At 43.1% G+C, this 22,608-nt stretch overlaps 1 protein-coding gene across 1 annotated transcript in view; it reads left to right on the forward strand.

The window, feature by feature from the left end:
• Positions 1 to 22,608, forward strand: part of CDH2 (cadherin 2) — a 300,671-nt gene that overhangs the window by 213,453 nt on the left and 64,610 nt on the right. Inside the window, exon 3 of the mRNA XM_044294069.1 lies at positions 7,139 to 7,365. Within this exon, the coding sequence (XP_044150004.1) occupies positions 7,139 to 7,365 (227 nt within the window). The remainder of the gene's footprint in view (positions 1 to 7,138; positions 7,366 to 22,608) is intronic.

Consider the following 22,608-nt stretch of genomic DNA (forward strand, 5'->3'; position numbering starts at 1 on the left):
GAAAAGTATAATTATCTACGGCCTCTTGTGTGCTAGTTTAATAATCCTTGCATATACAGCACTGATACTATACTTTGTTTTGTAACATTAATGTAAATGTGGGTAAAATCTAGGATTCAGCTAACATATTCACTTTAAACCTTTTTCCCTCAGAATAACATTACAGGACGTGTTTCACAGCTGCATCGGGTAGTTAGTTTATCTGTGTCTCCATTTTCGTCTTCTGTATCATTTGAAAGAGTCTTGCATATCCCTTCTGGCTTTAGACATTAAAGGTTAATTCATGGTATTCCATATGTTTCCTTACCCAGCTGCTGAATTTCAAAACATGCCCTTGACAAATGGGGTCACCATGTAGGGTCACGTTGTTGAGGGAATGGAAGTCGCTAACTGCAGTATGACACTTAGAACTGCCTATTCCGTTTTAATGTTTCCATATGAGAATGCATTGTACATTAAGTACTGGATACAACATTTTTTTTTCTCCAGCTGGGAGCAGATAAAGGCTCCATGTATGACAGGAACTCTAGTTACTATTAGAAATGTTTCTTTCTGAAGCGTTCTCCATAAGAGGTTGCTCAAGCGGCACAATAGTTTCAGCTTCCCGTATGAAATGATAAGTAGTGCTAATATGTTGGAGTAGGCCATTTGGGTAACTATCCCTTTGCTCATAAAAATCTCAGAATTGTTTCTATTGAAGTCATTTTGTGGGAAGTTTCCACTTTTGCTGTTCTCACAACGTTTCCTAATTTGATTAACTTGTTTCTGTGATCGCTCAGCTGCCGTTCTCTAATACTGCAGACTTCAGCATTTCCATGTAATACTCTTTTATATTAAAGTTTTAAAACTCTTCAGTTTACAGTTTACCCAACAAATATAAAATGTGTTGAATATTTATAGAGTGGATTTAAGTGTTAGGACATGTTCGAAGGAAATATAAGCTACCTAATTGTATCGAGGCGGTTTTGCTGGGCGGACATTCCCCACCATGCGTAATAATCATAGAAGAAAGAGAACACTAAAGCTGACCACAGATGGATGATAATCATCATGGTTGTGGGCATTGTTGACAACTACTGATATACTCAGGCACTCGTGTTCAATTAGGGTCATGGTATTGGCTGATGTCAATAGGAGTATGACTGGTTTAAAGGCTTTTTAGGAATCAGCCAATTGATGTCCTATCCTTAAAGGGGTTATACGAGTAATGAAAAAATAAAATAAAAAACCTCAGGACTTACCGTACATATTAGTTAAGCTTGATTTCTTGAAAAAAAAAATAATATATAGATACTTAAACCTTTTCATAGTTCTGTTATACATGCTTGGTGTACATGCTGCAGCAAAGCTGTGGGGGTGTGCAACAACAATGACTAAGCTCTCCCTCATGAATATTTATGGGCGTGAATAATCTATATATGTTTATCTATATATGTGTATAGAGATATAGATCAGAAAATCTCTCTCTCTCTCTCTCTCTCTCTCTCTCTCTCTTTGGGCTCTGATTGCCAGTGGTAGGCCTAGGGTGTTTGGCACCTGGGGTAGGTCCTTTCTCTGGCAACCCCCCCCCCCCCCCCATACTTAAAAAATAATAATTGTACCACCTCACAGTAGTATTACCCTTATTGTACAACCTTTACATTAGTTTTGTACAGATGTGTGCCCTCTCACAGTAGCTTTCACCACATTGTGCCCTCTCACAGTAGTTATGCCCTCTCTGTGCCCCTTTCACAGTAGTTATGCCCTTTTTGTGTCCCCTTCACAGTAATAATCCCCATGGTGTCCCCTTCACAGTAATAATCCCCATGGTGCCCCCTTCACAGTAATAGTCCCCATTGTGCCCCTTCATAGTAATAATCCACATTGTGCCCCCTTCATAGTAATAATGCCCACTGTGTCCCCTTCACAGTAATAATGCCCACTGTGCCCCTTCACAGTAATAATCCCCTCTGTGCCCCCGTCGTTGTAGCAATGCCCTCTGGCTCTGTACCCCCTCCATAGTAGAAATTCCCATTGTTTCCTCTTCACATTAGTAATGCCCTCTGTGCCCCTCCATAGTAGAAATGCCCTCTGTGCCCCCTCCCTAGTAATAAAGACCTCTATGCCCCCTCCATAGTAATAAAGCTCTCTGTATTAAAAAAACAAACAAACAAACAAAAACACAGTACCTACTCACCTTGCCCCGTTCCAGAAGCTCACATCCAGCTCTCCCCCTGGAGACACATCGATCTGCAGCACTGTGTGGGCGGAGCTTATGTAGATTTGTGGGCTGCATGCTCCGCCCACACAGGCCGGCAGCGCAATCTGTGCCTGCAGGCTGAATGGTGGAGCAGGAAAAGTCTTCCTGCTTCACCATTCAGTGTTCCCCCAGCCTGAGGGAGAGGAGGAGTGCGAGGAGCTGAGCGACGGGACCCAGCTCCCTGCGCTCCAGCAATGAGCTCTTCAATCTGTATTGATGGAAGCGCTCATTGCTTCTGGCACCCCCCTGAGAGCAGGCACCTGAGCCGGACCGCCCCCTTATGCCGCCCCCTTCTGTTTTCACAAGGCTGCCGGCACTGGTAAGAATCGGACATGCGCGATCCCTCACAGGAGCCGGCCAGCAGCCAGACGCAGAGGGGGGCGGGCACACATGGCTCTGACGTTTCATGTACATAGCCAGGCACGGATAAGCCTGTACACAAAATGTCAGCACAGGGGGCTTGCTGGATGATGGTGTGGGTCACGTGACCCGCATCAGCACAGGAGAAACAAGATGTTATTAATAATTAGAGTACTTTACAAAAGTATTATTATATAGGCTATAAAGCTGATAGGAATCTAATATAAAAATCTGAGTGTATGTATGTCCACTAAAGGATTCTGCACCGTTGCATTTACAATCACGAAATTTTGCACACAAGTACATCAGGTTTCCGGGGAGGTTTTAGACCAGGTCTCAGCACTCTAGGACGTACCGTTCCTGATATATTCTGAAAAAATGCATTAGCCAATAGAAGCTTGGTCACATGATCTTTATCAGCCAATATAAGCTTGGAGGTCCTCCAGTCTCCACATACACAGTTTTACTCCAGGTTTCCGTAACAACCCAGCCATTTATCTTCACTGCTGTAGGAGAGCTTTAAAGGAAATCTGTCACAAGTATAGGTGCTATTGAAGTAAAGCCATGGCCTAATAACACTTAGTACTTTATTTTAAGATGTGCCTTTGTTCCAGCAATAGATGTGTTTATTCTCTGTAAATCCAGTTTATTTGGTATGCAAATGAGCCAGTAAGGTGCCCAGAGGGGGCGTCACTCTTGCAGTAATCAGCCCAGACACGCCCCCTGCCACAATGTGTCCACCCTCAAAAGACTTAAAAATCTGCCCCCAGGTACTGCTAAGCCATGCCCCTTATCTGGTTAGTCCACACCCCACCCACTCCTGAGCCGACGAGGATTGAAAAAATAAAGGTAAAAGGAAAAAAATAAAGGTAAAAATCTACTTCTGTCAGCTGCAGGGGTGCAGGAGCACAAAACCAGTGGTGTATCTTGGTTTTGTGCTGCCCTAGGCGAGACTAAACTCGGGCACCCCCCTAATATAAATTTGACCCACCCCTTCCTATCAAGGCCAAACCCCTTTCTCTCTAAACTCCATCCCTTCCTATGTTCCATCCACAGATCCCCCTCCCCTAAACAGTGCCATCCACAGATCCCCCTCCCCTAAACAGTGCCATCCACAGATCCCCCTCCCCTAAACAGTGCCATCCACAGATCCCCCTCCCCTAAACAGTGCCATCCACAGATCCCCCTCCCCTAAACAGTGCCATCCACAGATCCCCCTCCCCTAAACAGTGCCATCCACAGATCCCCCTTCCCTAAACAGTGCCATCCACAGATCTCCCCCCTAAACAGTGACATCCACAGATCTCCCCCCTAAACAGTGACATCCACAGATCTCCCCCCTAAACAGTGACATCCACAGATCTCCCCCCTAAATAGTGCCATCCACAGATCCCCCTTCCCTAAATAGTGCCATCCACAGATCCCCCCCCCCCCTCCCCCCGACGCTCACAGGAGTACATTTATAAACTAATTAGTAACTTTAACTTTATTCATTGGTGATCTCTTTACTGGATACCTTAGTCTGTCTTAGCTCCAGTAACAGCAGGCAGTGCGGGCGGGCGGCGCTCACTCACTGACGTCACGTGCCTGCTCCTCCCACTAGGCGGCGCAGGCGTGTGACATCAGTGAATGAGCGCCACCTGCCCACACTGCCTGCTGTTACCGGAGCTAAGACAGAGTAAGGCATCCAGTTAAGAGATCACCAATGAATAAAGTTAAAGTTACTGATTCATTTTTTAAATGTTCTCCTGTGAGCGGCGTGGCCCTGTATATTCTAACCCCCAGGCAAGTGTCCCCGTCACCATGGGAACGTGGGTTAGAATATACCATCGGATCTTCTGAGTATACCGGCGGCATATAAGACTGATGGGACAAGGGGCAAACAAGGCATTTTGCCGCCCCATTGGCAAGTGCCGCCCTAGGCAAATGCCTTGTTTGCCTCGTGATAGATACGCCACTGTTTCTCCCTGCAGCTTACACTCAGACAGCACAGTGCTGCTGTCTTAGAGTGAGCTGTTCAAAAGGTTACACCCCCGATCAGGTTAGGCCATGCCCCATCCAACTCCTCAGCTGACTGAGATTGAAAAAATGAAGTTAAAAATCAACTTTTAGGTCCAGTAAAGGTCACTGTCAAAAGGGTGGTATGCTGTGCAAGTCACTGTTAAAGGGGAAGGCTGCTGTAAAGGTTAAAGTTAAGGGGGTAGGCTGCTGTGGAAGTCCAATTTTAAGGGATGGGGCACTGTGGGGGTGGCAGTGTTAAGGGGCGTCACTGTTTTGGGCGTGGGGTGCTTTAGATGTCACTGTTATAGTGGATAGTGTGGATATCTTTTAACGACACACACAAACATTAAATTAAATAGATTAAATATACCCGAGCAAAGATGGCTCCTTCAGCTAGTATATTTATATAACTCAGACAACCCCTTTAAGTGAGGGTCCGGCTCTTGGAATTCAAGCCAATGAACTTTTTTGAGGGGAGGCAAAACCAATGGTATTGCTGAGGACGCTTCATTGCTGCCGCCATCTTGCATTCACCTCACACTGCCCACCTTATGGTTGAGCAGATGTCCTTCGCTACCCACTCCCAAGCAAGATTCTGTTTCATGGGCTGTATTCTCATCGCCGTAAAAATACAAAACTCATTGGTGCAGTAGTATGACAATCAACATGTGTCAACATGTGCCCTCCTAAATCATCTTTTGCCTGTAAAACTACAACTCCCATCATGCCCTGGTGTAGGCTGATAGCTGTAGGCTGTCCTGGCATCCTGGAAGTTGTAGTTTTGCAACAGCTGGAGGGCTGCAGGTTGGGCATCCCTGGTCTGGAGTACTGTCCTGAAAAGCTCTTACAACTGAATGGGTCTACATGTCATCATTTTGATGCATTTGTTAATATATTGTATCACTGTCAAGATGTCTCAGTCATGCTTTGGGTGCTTTTTGCTTCTAAATCGCAAACATTTTTGGGGCTTGACTCCATCTGGAGTCCTGGTAAATATCAAAGCCGATTTGATGTTTCATAGACATTAACAGCAAACAATGAGGAGCTAGTAAATTATTTTTAAATGCTTGGTGATCATGCTCTTGGGTTTTGTCCATCCTCAATTTGTAGAGGGCCCCTAGTCTAAAGTAATTGATTGAAGAGCCAGTTTTACACTTTTGGTGGTGCAACTGCCCTTTGATATTAAGCCAGTCTCGGTAGTCAGGGTAAAGTATTGTGGTTTTTGGATACTTCTTGCAGGCATTTTCTCCTTACAGTCATGAACTGGGGTACAATCAAGTGCTTGCAATGCTTTAAATATTACAGTGAACACTTCTGTTGTTAAAATGGCTCATAGTGAAACAGTTCTTGTGCAGTATGAATTAAGTGACCTTTACACCATTACTCAGCATCACAGCCTCTGATGGACCCCTAGTTGTGCCAGAGTCATCATCTGATATGTCTCAATGACATCTCAACAGATTAACCTAAAGTACAACAGTACCTAAAGTGAAATGCCATTTAATATACAAAAAAGGAGTTTGATTGAGTTTTATTAAAGGAATTTATGAAGAGACACATTAAGATTCCATGGCACACTTCGCCGTATGAAGCAGAAAGTTTGTAGTTCCCGCTCACCCACTCCTATGGAGTCCCCGTGTCTGTGAGTGGACACAGTGTCAGTTGCATGTGCATAATCCAAGGGTAGAAGGTAATTTCAGCACCAGGTCTGAAGATTAAAGTCAATCCTTTATTAAAACATAATAGAAACAACTGTAATCCTAAAAGTGCATAAACCTATGTCTTTCAGACACATACCATCCTTAGTCATGGCATAAAGGAGAAACAAACCTACCTTTATGCCATGTGTAAGGCGCTGTATGCGTCAGAAACACATAGGTTTATGCACTTTTAGGATTACAGTTGTTTTTATTTTGTTGTAATAAAGGATTGACTTTAATCTCCAGACCTGGTGCTGGACTTACCTTCTACCCTTGGACAATTCGCTGTACTAGAATGGGTTTAAAATATGGAGTATACCTTCATTCTGGGAGCTGTTTAGATGATTAATAATATATTTATTGTTGGCTGGTGGGTTTTGATGAAGTTTAGAGAAGTTACATACCATTAGGCCCATTGTAAATTCAGAGATTATGAGGTGGATGACCAACCAAGTACAGCCAGATTTATTTCTATATTGTACTTTTAATTCTTCACCTAACTTTAGGCCAGTTGACGTAATAAGGGAATTTATATAAGAACACAAGGAGTATATCAGTAGGGATATTCATCAGTGAATAGTTTAGAAACCATCAGTTAACGATCATCAAATCCACTTGTGGCTGTAAATACTCCATCTCAGGCTATGATTCCGTCGATAAGCATGTCATCTTCCAGACAGTATTATCGCTGTTCTTTTTTGGTTTCACCTGAACAGATTGTATTTTATGCATTCCTATGGCGTACTCCCCCCCTGCTTTTGCCATTGATTAAGCGATTGTTTTACTGCTATCTATAAATGCCTCTGGTTCTCACTCCTGTTGTGCTCTTTTTTTCTAGTGATGTTTACAGATTGCGGTGCACAAAGACGGATAAATTATGAAACTAGTAAACCAACAGATTTTCGAATCGATGGTGATGGGGTGATATTTGCTGCAAGAACCTTTGACATTTCGCCTAAACAGACAACGTTTTTTGTGTATGCCCAAGATGAAGATACTCAAGAGCTTTGGCAAGTTACAGTGAAAATCAGTCTAAGACCGCAGCATGGTAAAGATCCGGTACCGGTAGGCATACATATTTTATACCAATCTCGACTGATAATGCTTTTCTGCTACTTATCACAGAGAAGAAATGTATCCCCAGAACTTAACATAATTTATAAAAAAGAATATTGTCATTGATCATATGAAGAAGTGTTAAGGCTATGTTTACACCATGCATGTGGACTGCATTATGGCACATATTTGTGGAATGGATTCCTGTGATGGATGCCATATAGTGGCATCTATCAGCCAAAGGGGCCAATTAAAAGGATATGATGAATTGGAATAACACGATCATCTACGCTATTACATCCTCTATTTTTGAGGTATAAGGACGGATGTCAAACATATAGAAGCCAAAAGGACACTCCTTTGATGTAATGTAATATATGGACGCATTTAACATGTGTGTCAAGAGCTTTCCTGGCCTACAGGCTAAAGGTCCCTTCACACTGGCCGATATTCGGGCAGATTATTGCTATCAAACCCTCGTTTAGCAATAATCGGTCTGTTTAAAGGTGCCACCAATTACCCAATAAACTAGCAGGTAATAGATCGTTGGTGCAGACTCCTAAATCATCTTTTGCCGGAAGTAGATCTTGGTGTCTAAACAACAATCTGTTGCCCACAAGCAATGTTTCTGTATGGGTAAAAGTGATGTCATTAGTGATCGCTACTCACCGTACTGTGGAGGAGATCACTGCATGTAAATGCAGCGGTCACCTCCAATTACGAGCAGACTATTGTCGGGAAGAAACGCTTGTTCATCTGGTGAAATCATCGTTAGTGCTGTCTAACTGTGGAGGTGATCACTTCATGTAAATTCAATGCTTCACCTCCACTTAACGAGCAGCTGACTGTCGGGAAGGAACGCTTCCTTCTCAACAATCTGCTGCCCGTCTGCCTATGTAAATCCGCCTTATGCTTGACTAATTCAGTTAAACCCCCTTTACACTCCCTAACAATCGTCTGCTCCAACGAACAGTGTAATGTGGCCATTAGTAATAAAAATGTCTGAGACCACAGAACAGTTTCTGATTGAGAACTTGTAGGGTCAGTTGATAGATTTATTTAATGCTATGGTATAATGATCTGTTTGGTTGCTGATGATGTGTTTAACATATTTGGGAAGATTTATCAAAACTGATGTAAAGGAAGATTGGCTTAGATGCCCAAAGGGGGTCTGAAAAATGAAAGGTGGAATCTGATTGATTGCAATGGTCAGCTAAGCCAGCTTTCATTTGAACTAGTCTTGTAAAATGTCCCCCATTGTGTCACGTTTGCTTGCTTCAGTGCTGTCCCTATAGGCAGAAATTGGGATATATGACTAATAAATGACAGCTGGCAGATTAGAGGTTCATTAATAGTAGTTTGGGCCATTGGTGTTGGCTTCCCAAGTTTCCAGGGGGGTGTGGGAGCACAAGAAGCTGAGAGATAGGTCCTGAAGAAGCTGAGAGATAGGTCCTGAAGAAGCTCCCCTCCCCTCCCTGTTTCATGGTGTTTGTGGTGTTATTTACTTGGGTACATATGGCCCTTTTTGGTTTTGTCACCAAAAAGATATGTCCATTTATATAAGGATGAAAATGTTCAAAAGCATGATGAATGTTGTGGTCAATACCAGCATCAACCCAAAAATGTGTGGGAGCTAAGTGTGGGCAATGCACCCATTGCCACAATATAGAGGTTCTTGGTCAGATCTAGCAGAAGCTTACCCTGGTCATTGTAGACATTGACGTTACATTCATTTTCTGTAAGTCACAGCGTTAGGCTACTTTCACACTAGCGTTCGGGCGGATCCGTTCTGAACGGATCCGCCCATAATAATGCAGACGGAGGCTCCGTTCAGAACGGATCCGTCTGCATTAAAATTGCAAAAAAAAAGCTAAGTGTGAAAATAGCCTCGGACGGATCCGTCCAGACTTTCAATGTAAAGTCAATGGGGGACCGATCCGCTTGAAGATTGAGCCACATTGTGGCATCTTCAAACGGATCCGTCCCCATTGACTTACATTGTAAGTCTGGACGGATCCGCACGGATCCGCACGCCTCCGCACGGCCAGGCGGACACCCGAACGCTGCAAGCAGCGTTCAGCTGTCCGCCTGTCCGTGCGGAGGCGAGCGGAGCGGAGGCTGAACGCCGCCAGACTGATGCAGTCTGAGCGGATCCGCTCCATTCAGACTGCATCAGGGCTGGACGGCTGCGTTCGGGTCCGCTCGTGAGCCCCTTCAAACGGAGCTCACGAGCGGACCAGCGAACGCTAGTGTGAAAGGAGCCTTAGTCAGTTATTTATTTTTTGTTAGATTTGTATTATACTATTTTATAACCTAAGGGGCTAATTGTAATTTTATAAAGTAGTCGGATGGCATTTTTACTTGTTTGTGTTCAGTTATCTGCCAGCTTTTCACAGGAAGCTTAAGGGTCAATCCTTTTTCCAAATTAGAGTCTTTTGTATTGCTATTTGAACAGTTGTAACGTCAAAAAATAATTGTATGTAATCACTGCTTACAAAGCTTTTTGCAAAATGTCCCATATACATTGATTTTGAGTTCTGCCACAAGCACATAAATATCAAATTAATGACGATTAGGCTATTTTCGAAGATAACATGAACAAGTATCTAGTGTCAGCTAAATTCTCTTCTTTCAGACCTGAAAATCTTCATTGGATGAAGAAAAGTGCCCTTTATATGTTATTGGATTCTACTATATTGCTGTAGTCTTTTGTATATGAATTGAACTCTTAATTGTAAATAGATGTGCCTGTGGATCAGTGCAGTTGTTGCTTATTGATTTCATTTTTAATTGCCTTATGATTTAAGATACAGTGTGCCACATGTACATAAAAGTAGCAGTTTTTCCAGCAGTCATCTAGACTTCTTAATTTTAAATGTACTTACCGTATTTTTCGATTCATAAGATGCACCTGATCATAAGACACACCTAGGTTTTAGAGGGGGTAAATAAGAAAAAAATATTTTTCATCAGACCACAGATCAGACCCCAATCTTCAGACCTCAGAACTTAGATTAAAGGGGTTGTCCAGAATTTTACTAAGGACAGGCCATCAATATATGACCAGTGCAGCTCATGATCAGCTGTTCCCAACTGTTATTTTGACTCTTGCATTTTATACTCTTTTCTATCTTCCTTCACAAACTTATTAAAGAGGCACTATCATAAAAATGTTGATTATCCAACCTATTAGAACCAGTGACTGTATTTGTGAGTTATCCCCTCCATTCTGATCCTCAGGTGTGTCATGTGACCAACACTCTGCCACTTCAAATAACACGGCATCTTATGTGTGGACAGGAATCCAGTTTCTCTGTGTATTCCTATGGGGACCTTAATGCCAGTCTCATAGGAATCAGTAGTCCTGTCCTTTGTCAGTTGGAAATCAGAGTTCTGGTCACATGACAAAGCTAAGGATCTGAAGGGAGGGGATAACTCGCAAATAGAGTCACTAGTAAGAAGACTACCATCGCTACAGTTTGCATCATGTACCTTTCTAACAGATCAGAAAATACCATTTTTGTGGGAGCGCTTTTTTAAGATTTAGATAGCCTTTTTCAAGCAAATAGGGGAATCTGCCTTTCTTAGAAGAAAGAATATCTCTTTCTATATTGCATATTTCACCTTTGAGCTGATTTTTTGGAGGAGACACCTACTCCTTATAAAAGAGAACTCTGTGACGCATAATCTACGAGTAGAAATAGAGAGGACTGTTGACACCTACTAAAGATTAACGATCCATGTGCAAAGTGGGTCATCCAGAGCATCCATCCTGTGTGACATAGGTTTAAAATAATTACAGAATTCATTCTGTGGGATTTAATAGGGTCATAAATATTTGAGACATTTCTTTACCAGTACATATTTAATGTGGCTTTGGAACTTGCATGGCAGTTTAGCATACCAAAGTCTGATTTAAGCTTTCTGTCGGGATTGTGGCACATTCCGTGATGGACTATAATATAAATCCTGCAAATCTGTTCAGTTATTCAGCAATCAGGGTGAGGGCCTTTCCGGAAAGAGACTGTGACTTCATAGGTATACACTGATTACTAACGGTTTACTATTCAGATGAAAAGGATACATATCATATAGTATATAATAAGTATGTACAGTATCTATAGACATTGCAAAATGCAGAGGTGTATGGTAAATGCCTATCGTACACCATTATTCTTTCGTTGCATGAATAGTTCATTAGTTAGAAGGAGGTATTGTGAGCAGTTGTATTTCAGGCACAGCCTTTAGTCACCTTTGATCACACTTTTACTGGTAACGCTACATAACGTTAAATAGGGTTGACTATAAGTATCCCCCAGCACATGCATGCTCAGTTTGGCGCCTTTTCTGAATGAGGACTAAGCCGCTGTTAGACACTTCTAGCAGGGGATTATCTTTCCAAGAACAAATGTATCGGGCATGTTAATATGCAACAGCTCGATCCTGATTCCACCATCCAGAAATAGTCGAGGGCCCTGCATTATACGGTTGCCACTCTTGGTGGGTTTAGCCAGTAGGCATCTAATTGGATAGCTTGACACTGTAAGTATATTACCTTACCTATTTTGCAGTAGTCCTGAACGAAGACGGGTTTACACAGCCTGGTGTTCGGACCAATTATCTGGAACAGATACTCGTTCCAGATAATTGGTCCATCAGGTGAAATGATCTTTGGTGCAGACACTTCACTGCTGCCCAGAAATAGTGGTCCTGCATCTGGACCGGCGATGGCAGTAGCCATTGCTCATCCCCATACAGCAGAGGTAATTTCTACATGTAAGTGCAACTCCTTACCTCCACGGATGAGCAGGCAATTGCCGTGTAATCCCACCCTTACAGCTAGTATTCTCATCCACTGCTGCATTAACGTATCTGCTGAGAAATCCCACAGCACCCCCTGCTGGCTCATTGTCTGCAAAGAACTTGGGGTAGTAATTATGTAAGATATGTGATGCAAAACAGTCTCCCATAATGCAATGAAGTATGTGTTGAGCTTTACCTAGTCACTCTATGCTCCTATGTCCAATATTGGCTAACTGAATTGTTTTGGATAAACTCTGGGCCTGTGCTTCTCAATAGACGGCACCAAAAGCTCTGCTAAATCAGGTCCTAAAACAGCAAAGTGAGGCTTTTCAAGTTTTTCACCTCCTTCCCTTTACTAATGCAGCCCAAGCGTCAGAATGTGCATGGAAGCAATAGAGTAATATTACCGGTATTCATCACAATGAAAAATACCATATTCTAAAAAGAGGAACTTTCCCTGTCACCTACTGACATATATTTAGCACAGGACTAAACATGATGAGCTCCGCTCCACTTTTGCCTGCTACTAATCGTGCTCGCTGCAGTTATCCATCCTTTGTGGTGATGTAGGAATGTGTTCCAAAATCAGAGGTTAGTAACGCCGCCCTCTAGTGGTGGGACCTTTATTAACCCTATGCTAGAGGAGCATTCCTGTGCGTGAAGTACCTCTTGTATTTTCCTCCTCAAATTATTGAGGATCACAGATTTTTTTTTTTTAAACTAACATTACTGTTATAATTTATTTTCATATTAGGAGGTATTCTAATGAGACACATGAAATACCGACCACCCGATACAGTATTTCCTTATTTATTCATTAATTTATTATTATTTTACGATTTAATACAGCCCCCATGGGCATGATTTTATTGGGTCATCTTCATGATAGGGCTGTAGAATAATAATGCTGGTGGACTGAAGTGTTCATTTAATATATATAAGCCTAGATTTTTTTAAAAAACATTAACAATACATTCTTGACATTATCAGATCTAATGGTACTTTCACACTTGCGGCAGGACGGATCCGACATGCTGTTCACCATGTCGGATCCGTCCTGCGGCTATTTCGCCGTGCCCGCGGACCGCCGCTCCGTCCCCATTGACTATAATGGGGACGGGGGCGGAGCTCCGGCGCAGCACGGCGGTGCACGGAGAAAGGCCGCCGGACTAAAATTACTGCATGTCAGGCTTTTTAGTCCGGCGGCTTTCTCCGTGCACCGCTGTGCTGTGCCCGAGCTCCGCCCCCGTCCCCATTATAGTCAATGGGGACGGAGCAGCGGTCCGCGGGCACGGCGAAATAGCCGCAGGACGGATCCGACATGGTGAACAGCATGTCGGATCCGTCCTGCCGCAAGTGTGAAACTAGCCTAAGTGTAACAGGCAGTGGATGTGGACCCACTGGACTTACCAACTGGTTTGACTTTGGGCTATCTCTAAGGGCATTATCCCGGTGGTCCCCTACAATTACCCTTTAACCCTCTATACAGGGATCTGGTCTTCTTTTAAGGAGAGCCACAAGGCCGCTATCTCTTGAGATAGTCCCGATGTAGTTGGCAGCTGACCCATGGTGTCAGAGACACCAGTGTGATGCACCGAGTTGTCAGGCAATATTTGTAGTCAGGAGACAGGCTGAGGTCATGGCAGGTAGAGTTCAAACATACCTTAAAAACAAGTCCGAGGTAAAGGAAAGTGGCACTAGAGCAATACGGGAAACAGGCTAAGGTCAGGGCAGACAGCGTTGAATCAGAGTCGATTGTCAGGCAGAGGTATAGAAAAAGCAGAGAACAGAAAACAGGATGTATTTCTTACTGTTAATTCATCCCCCTCGTGTTGAGGCACATTGTATAGTAAATGGAAATATATCGCTGATTTCCATACCTGTGGCCAATCTGTACATGGCAGCAATAGCCTTATCACATTCACAATACATAGCTGTGAATGCTCTGGACGGCGTCTGCTTATACAGTCTCATGGAAATCATGTAAACAGATGGAAATTTCCTTTCTGAGTGGGATTTTGTCTTATGTTTGCAGAATTGCTTTTCGTTTCACATGACAGTACATTTGAAAACTACCTCCATCATTTTCCAGTATATGCATTATTCCCAAATGCCCCCAGGTCTTAGTTGTAATGTATTGATAGGACCATATAGACATGCACAGGCTGATCTGTACTAGAAATGTATTTTTGTATATTTCCCTTCTTTAAAAGGTTTGTCTGGGATTTTGATATTGATGGTCTATCCACAAGATAGGTCATCAATATCTGATCGGTGAGGGTCCAACTTCTGGCACCCCCGCGATTAACTGTTTGTAGAGACCACACTGCGGCCTCCTCAAAGCTTACCAAGCACAGCGGTGTAACTTTTATAGCAGCTGTGCTTGATAGTTCACCCCAGGCCCAATCACTTGAATAGGACTGAGCTATGCCTAGGCCATGTGACCGATGAATGTGACATCACATGGCCTAGGAAGAGACCGTAACACTCACACCGCGGCCTCTTTAAAGAGCTGATTTGTGGCTGCCAGGAGACGGACCTCCATGATCAGAAATGATAACCTATCCCGAGGAAAGGTGATCTATAGCAAAAACCCGGACAACCCCTTACTTTTGAATTCCATTTTGGGACACTGTGTTATTGGCATAAAAATTGGTAAATCAACTGTTTGGCATTGGGAGGTGCTTATATACAATAGACACCCACCTATGTTATATTGTTCTGTGATTACTGAGGATCTGAGTGTGTCCAGCCCAAGCACCATGTTGTTAGCCAACATCCTGCAATACAACCCTAAGCACTGCTGTCTTGGTCCCAACTCAGTGGTAGGTAAGGCTACTTTCACACTCGCGTTTTGGGTGGATCCATCATAAATCTGCAAAAACGGATCAGTTGCAATAATACAACCGCATGCATCCATCATGAACGGATCCGTTTGTATTATCTGTAACATAGCCAAGACGGATCCTTCATGAACTCCATTGAAAGACAATGGGAGACGGATCAGTTTTCTATTGTGCCAGATTGTGTCAGAGAAAACGGATCTGTCCCCATTGACTTACATTGCGTGACAGGACGGAACCGTTTGGTTCAGTTTCGTCAAGCGGACAGCAAAACGCCGCAGGCAGCGTTTTGGTGTCCGCCTCTAGAGCGGAATGGAGACTGATCGGAGGCAAACTGATGCATTCTAAGCGGATCCTTTTCCATTCTGACTGCATTAGAGCAAAACTGATCCGTTTTGGACCGCTTGTGAGAGCCCTGAACGGATCTCGCAAACGGAAATCCAAAATGCCAGTGTGAAAGTAGACTAACTTGTAGATGTATCATATTTTTTATAACAGTCATTGAGATGGCAGGTTCGATTTAGGTTGAGGTCGGAGATTCTGAGACTCTTAGTTTGGCTGAGGCAGCAATGTGTGCGCCTGCGAACACATTGCTCAGATATGTATTTCTCAATTCTAGAGAAGCACATCCATTGCGTACACACAAATATTACAAAGTGTTTTTAATCATAAAGTTATTATAACCTGTGGATATCATAATGTGTGTGAGAGTCCATTATTGCTATCTGGTGTAAATCTCCAGTATTGGAAATCGTTGCGGGATACGAAAAGAGAGCTGGGCGTTGAATTAATAAGCCTGCTAAAAACATTTGAGATGCAGATGTATAGCATAGCCTATAGGAAGAAGATGAGAGGCTGCTATATGAAATGATTACCATGACCATGTTCTCAGTGATTGCCATTGCAGTGGACAGCAGAGTCTTCTGCATCTAAGAGTGAAGATTCACTTTAAAGGGAATAACCTATTGTTCAATTCACTATTTATGTTATACATATTTTTAATGAATTTTTGCTGATGTTAGGTTTTACACTTTTAATTTTTCATGTCAATATCTGTATTTAAACAAAAAAGCCATAAAACCCTGCAGTTTTCGCACTGGCCACTAAGGTGCCACTTCTTGGTCTGTACAGATCACTTTACTGCAGTTATCTGCCTATCATTACAGTCTCGATATATCACCTCTGTGTATAGATAACACAGGATCCTCTATGCACAAGAGGTGACTGTCAAAGCTCTGCACCAGTCACAGAGCATGCCTAGAAAACTCTACCATAGAAGTCAATGAGGTCCTCTCCTGACCATTGTGTCTGTGGCCCATGTGACTGCTGTAAAGCAATTCTTTAAATGCTTTCTAAATGCGGTAAAGAACAGCTCAGGCAAGATGGCCGCCCCACAGGGAATGTACATTTCCCCACACACCACCAAGTGATCTTATTAGCATGTATAAACACATACAAGGTCAATACAACATACCGCTACATGGTTTATATTCCAAGAACTTCACATATGACAAGGTGAAAGACTATTCAAACAAATATAGGAAAAGGTTCTTCACAGTTAGAGTAGTCATTGGATGGAAAGTCCTTACCCAAGATGAAGTCATGGCAGTTATTGACCGTTTAAAAGCATACAAACGGTATATGTGGCAGCACCCCGCCACCATGTGCACAGACACTGAAAACAGGGATTACTCTGAATTGCATTACTGCTGTACTTACTATATGTGGAAATGTGAAGCTCTTTGCGCACATTTTTGGTCAAAATTGTGTCTGGCCAATCTACCAAGGACAAAATGGCTTCTACAGAATTGTGTCTCCTGGGCTTAAGCCTACAACATTCAAGGCAGTGTGAGATCCAGCTATAGTATGCTCTATTTAATAGCCTTGGGCAGACCGACAGGAGTGCAAGGTCCAAATTGACGCATTATTTGTACATTGCAAAAAATATATATATACAGACGTGGACAAAATTGTTGGTACCCTTTGGTCAATGAAAGAAAAAGTCACAATGGTCACAGAAATAACTTTAATCTGACAAAAGTAATAATAAATTAAAATTCTATAAATGTTAACCAATGAAAGTCAGACATTGTTTTTCAACCATGCTTCAACAGAATTATGTAAAAAAATAAACTCATGAAACAGGCATGGACAAAAATGATGGTACCCCTAACTTAATATTTTGTTGCGCAACCTTTTGAGGCAATCACTGCAATCAAACGCTTCCTGTAACTGTCAATGAGACATCTGCACCTCTCAGCAGGTATTTTGGCCCACTCCTCATGAGCAAACTGCTCCAGTTGTGTCCGGTTTGAAGGGTGCCTTTTCCAGACTGCATGTTTCAGCTCCTTCCAAAGATGCTCAATAGGATTGAGGTCAGGGCTCATAGAAGGCCACTTTAGAATAGTCCAATTTTTTCCTCTTAGCCATTCTTGGGTGTTTTTAGCGGTGTGTTTTGGGTCATTGTCCTGTTGCAAGACCCATGACCTGCGACTGAGACCAAGCTTTCTGACACTGGCTAGTACATTTCTCTCTAGAATTCCTTGATAGTCTTGAGATTTCATTGTACCCTGCACAGATTCAAGACACCCTGTGCCAGACGCAGCAAAGCAGCCCCAGAACATAACAGAGCCTCCTCCATGTTTCACAGTAGGGACAGTGTTCTTTTCTTGATATGCTTCATTTTTTCGTCTGTGAACATACAGCTGATGTGCCTTGGCAAAAACTTCGATTTTTGTCTCATCTGTCCACAGGACATTCTCCCAGAAGCTTTGTGGCTTGTCAACATGTAGTTTGGCATATTCCAGTCTTGCTTTTTTATGATTCGTTTTCAACAATGGTGTCCTCCTTGGTCGTCTCCCATGTAGTCCACTTTGGCTCAAACAACGACGGATGGTGCGATCTGACACTGATGTTCCTTGAGCATGAAGTTCACCTTGAATCTCTTTAGAAGTCTTTCTAGGCTCTTTTGTTACCATTCGGATTATCCGTCTCTTAGATTTGTCATCAATTTTCCTCCTGCGGCCACGTCCAGGGAGGTTGGCTACAGTCCCATGGATCTTAAACTTATGAATAATATGTGCAACTGTACTCACAGGAACATCTAGTTGCTTGGAGATGGTCTTATAGCCTTTACCTTTAACATGCTTGTCCATAATTTTCTTTCTGATCTCTTGAGACAGCTCTTTCCTTTGCTTCCTCTGGTCCATGTCGAGTGTGGTACACACCATATCACCAAACAACACAGTGATTACCTGGAGCCATATATATAGGCCCAATGGCTGATTACAAGGTTGTAGACACCTGTGATGCTAATTAGTGGACACACCTTGAATTAACATGTCCCTTTGGTCACATTATGTTCTGTGTTTTCTAGGGGTACCATCATTTTTGTCCATGCCTGTTTCATGAGTTTATTTTTTTACATAATTCTGTTGAAGCATGGTTGAAAAACAATGTCTGACTTTCATTGGTTAACATTTATAGAATTTTAATTATGTTGGCTTGTAGAGCCAACATACTGTTATTCGATTGTCAAAAAGCGTTTCAGCTTATTCTTATTATTATTTTTATTATTATTCTTAGCCGCGTTTTCTATACGCTACTCCTCCTACAGTTTTGGGGCTACATACCCCAAACTTTCTACACTTCTTCGACCTATAGCAACTCGAGTTGCTTGTGCTTTTATAAGCGATCCCACCCCCGGGGCCCCCGTGGCGGGCCCCGGAAGCCCCCTTTTTTCCCATAGACTTTGACAGGGTACATTTTCAAATCGCTCCCACTCGCCAGCCTTTGAAGCTAAAGTCGCCAAACTTAAGTCACTTAGTCATGGGGTCAACCCGAAAATTTTGGGCACATTTCGGGGCCCCAAAAAAGTGGGCGGGGCCACACAGAACCAATCAAAATCTCCCCATTGACTGTAATGAGACCTTCAAATTGCTACTCCTCCGACATTTTTAGGAGTACAAATTCCAAACTTTGCAGACTTGGTCGGCACCCACCCGAGTACCTTGCTTGTGCTTTGTTACCCGATCCCACCCTCCGGGCCCCTGGGACGGGCCCCCAAAATCCAAGTTTTTCCCATTGACTTTGACAGGGAAAATTTTCAAATCGCTCCCAGTCGCACAGATTTTAAACTAAAGTCACCAAACTTGGGTCACTTAGTCATGGGGTCAACGCGCAATTTGTTAGCACATTTCGGGGCCCCAAAAAAGTGGGCGGGGCCACACAGAATCAATCAAATTCTCCCCATTGACTACAATGAGATGTTCAAATCGCTACTCCTCCTACAGATTTAGGAGTATAAATACCGAACTTTGCACCCTTGGTCGGCACCTACCCGAGTATCTTGCTTGTGCTTTGTTAACCGATCCCACCCTCCGGGCCCCTGGGGCGGGCCCCCGAAAACCTCTTTTTTTCTCCCATAGAGTATTATTGGAAAAATGCAAACGTTTGTCACTCATACAGCTTCAGAGTGAAACTCACCAAACTTGGGTCACTTAGTCATGGGGTCAACCTGAAAATTTCTGTCACATTTTGGGGACATTAAAAAGTGGGCGGAGCTACAAACAACCAATCAGATTTTCCCTATTGACTTCAATGAGAAACCTTTAAATTGCTGTCATTCTCACAGTATTTAAGCCAGAACACCCAAACTTGGCACCGTAGGTCATTGGGTGACTGGATTAAAAAAATTATGAAAAAGTGGGCGGAGTCTACAACGGCCAATCAAATTTCAGCCAATTGTTTAAATGGGAAAAATTCAAACTGCCGCTGCTCTTAGACTGTTAATGGCAGGCTCCCCAAACTTGGTACAGTTGGAGAATTTAGGATTAGGATTAAAATTTTGAAAAGTGGGCGGGGCCAAAAACAACCAATCAGATTTCTTTCATTGATGTCAATATGGAGAAAAATAATTTCAGAAAATTGAAAAATGCTGCCATGATTGATGTCAGGGGCTTCAGATCGCTGAAATCAGGTGATAGACTACTTTGGAATCAAAAATTTAAAAAGTGGGCGGAGCCAACAACAACAAATCAGATTTTCACTATTGACTTCAATGAGAAACCATTAAATTGCTGTCATTCTCACAGTATTTAAGCCAGAATACCCAAACTTGGCACCGTAGGTCATTGGGTGACTGGATTCAAATAATTATGAAAAAGTGGGCGGAGTCTACAACGGCCAATCAAATTTCAGCCATTTGTTTAAATGGGAAAAATTCAAACTGCCGCTGCTCTTAGACTGTTAATGGCAGGGTAATAAAACTTGGCACAGTTGGTCACTGGAGGACTGTGACAATGTATATCTCATTTTGGGGATGCTAAAAAGTGGGCGGAGCCACAAACAACCAATCAGATTTTCCCTATTGACTTCAATAAGAAACCTTCAAACAGCTGTCATTCTCACAGTTTTTAAGCCACAGCACCCAAACTCGGCAGGGTGGGTCAGTGTGAGGCAAAGGTCAAAATTGATAAAAGTGGGCGGAGTCTACATCGGCCAATCAAATTTCAGCCATGCGTTTGAATGGGAAAAATTCAAACCGCCGCCGCTCTTAGACTTTGATTGGCACAGTCTTCAAACTTGGCGCAGTTGTTCACTGGAGGACTGGGATTAAAATTCAAAAAAGTGGGTGGAGCCACCAGCAGCCAATCAGACGACAAGCCAACATCTTGTGGTTTCTTCAGAAACGACACATTCTAGTTTATTATTACTTTTGTCAGATTAAAGTTATTTCTGTGACCATTGTGACTTTTTCTTTCATTGACCAAAGGGTACCAACAATTTTGTCCACGTCTGTATATAAAATAAAATAAAATTAGACCAGCACCTCCAGGAGGTGCTGGTGTAATTTTATTTTTTTGTACATATTGGTCATTGGAATTATCATTAATATAGACATAAATGATTTTCGGTTGTTCCAGTGAATTTATCTGACCGCTATTTGGTGTCGGGAAGGATTTTTTTACCCTTTTATGTAAACTTTGCTACAGTTGAGTTTTTTTAGCCTTCCTCAAGCAACTAGTGTTTAAAAAGTTGAACCTGAGGGAGATGTGTTTTTTTTTCAGCCTAAGGCCGAATGCACACGGCCGTGTTCCGCGGCCGAGAGCGGTCCGTGGTATGCCGGGCTGGATTCCTGTTCAGAGCAGGAGCGCTCGGTGTCATTGGTTGCTATGACGCCGTGCGCTTCATGCCGCCGCTGCACTACAGTAATACACTCGTAATTTACCTGGCAGACATAGCCGGCAGGAGGAGATCAACGCTGGCCTGGCCCTGTCATTCAAGAGTAGAAGAGCGTGACATAGGGTGGGAGAACGGAGCCTCTGGGATTAGGTGCAATGCCCCCCCCCCCCCCTGCTCCTAGAGGCTAATTTGCATATAATAAAAGTTAGAATTGCACAAAACGGGGGTACACTGAAATAAAAAAATAGCATAGTTAAATTCAAGTGACATTTGCACATGTATAATAGCAAAAATAATAACACGCCTGTTTAATAGCAAAAATGGTGGTGACAGGCACCCTTTAATGTGTACGGAGCTGTCCTAACTCTGACATAAAGAAGGGTCAGGCATGTTGGATTTAATAATGCCCAATTCTCTTTGGTCTTAAGCAAGATAAGGTGGAGGAAGAGGTGTCTAAAGCCTCATGCAGACGTCCGTGGAACACGGTCCGTGAGATACCAGACTGGCGTTGCGGGAGCGCACGTCGTCATAGCAACCAATGACACCGTGCTCTCCTGCAATGCCAGTCCGGTATCTCACGGACGTCTGCATGAGGCTTATCAATGGCTTGTACCCTTCTGTCCATATAGAACATCGAATGTGAATGTGTGTCAGGGGAGAGATTGGAAGGAATAGCAGTTCAGTGACAGCTCATGAAGATGTATGGCCACCTCAAAGTGTTTTTTTTACACCCCTCCAATGCTCTGCCGTAGGTCCGGCACCGGGACCACACAGTGGTTACTGCAGCACAGTTTTCATTGAAGTGAATGGAAGCAGCACTGCAGTAGCCGGCTTCTGAAACAGCGGAGTGGCTATGGTGCAGGTTGTCCTACCATCTCCTATCACACATTGATGGCCTATGGCCCATCCTGAAGATAGGCTATCACTGGAAATCCTGGACAACCAAGTAACTATGTATCTGTTTGTTCTCCTCCTATGGTAACTTATTTGACATGCCAACGTATATTAAGTAGGTTCTTTCTTTTAAACTTTTAACATTTTGCTCTTGAGTAAGTTCAGACAATTCTAGCAAGGAATGATTAACAACAGAACCCAAGGACACCCAAAGATCTTAGGCTACTTTCACACTCGCGTTTTGGCTTTCCGTTTCTGAGATCCATCTAGGGCTCTCACAAGCGGTCCAAAAACGGATCAGTTTTGCCCTAATGCTTTCTGAATGGATAAGGATCCGCTCAGAATGCATCAGTCTGCCTCTGTTCCGTCTCTATTCTGCTTTGGAGGCGGACACCAAAACGCTGCTTGCAGCGTTTTGGTGTCCGCCTGACGAAACTGAGCCAAACGGATCCGTCCTGGCACACAATGTAAGTCAATGTGGACGGATCCGTTTTCTATGACACAATCTGGCACAATAGAAAACGGATGA

The sequence above is a fragment of the Bufo gargarizans genome, chromosome 5 (assembly GCF_014858855.1).
Source record: "Bufo gargarizans isolate SCDJY-AF-19 chromosome 5, ASM1485885v1, whole genome shotgun sequence".
Classification (NCBI taxonomy): Eukaryota; Metazoa; Chordata; class Amphibia; order Anura; family Bufonidae; genus Bufo; species Bufo gargarizans.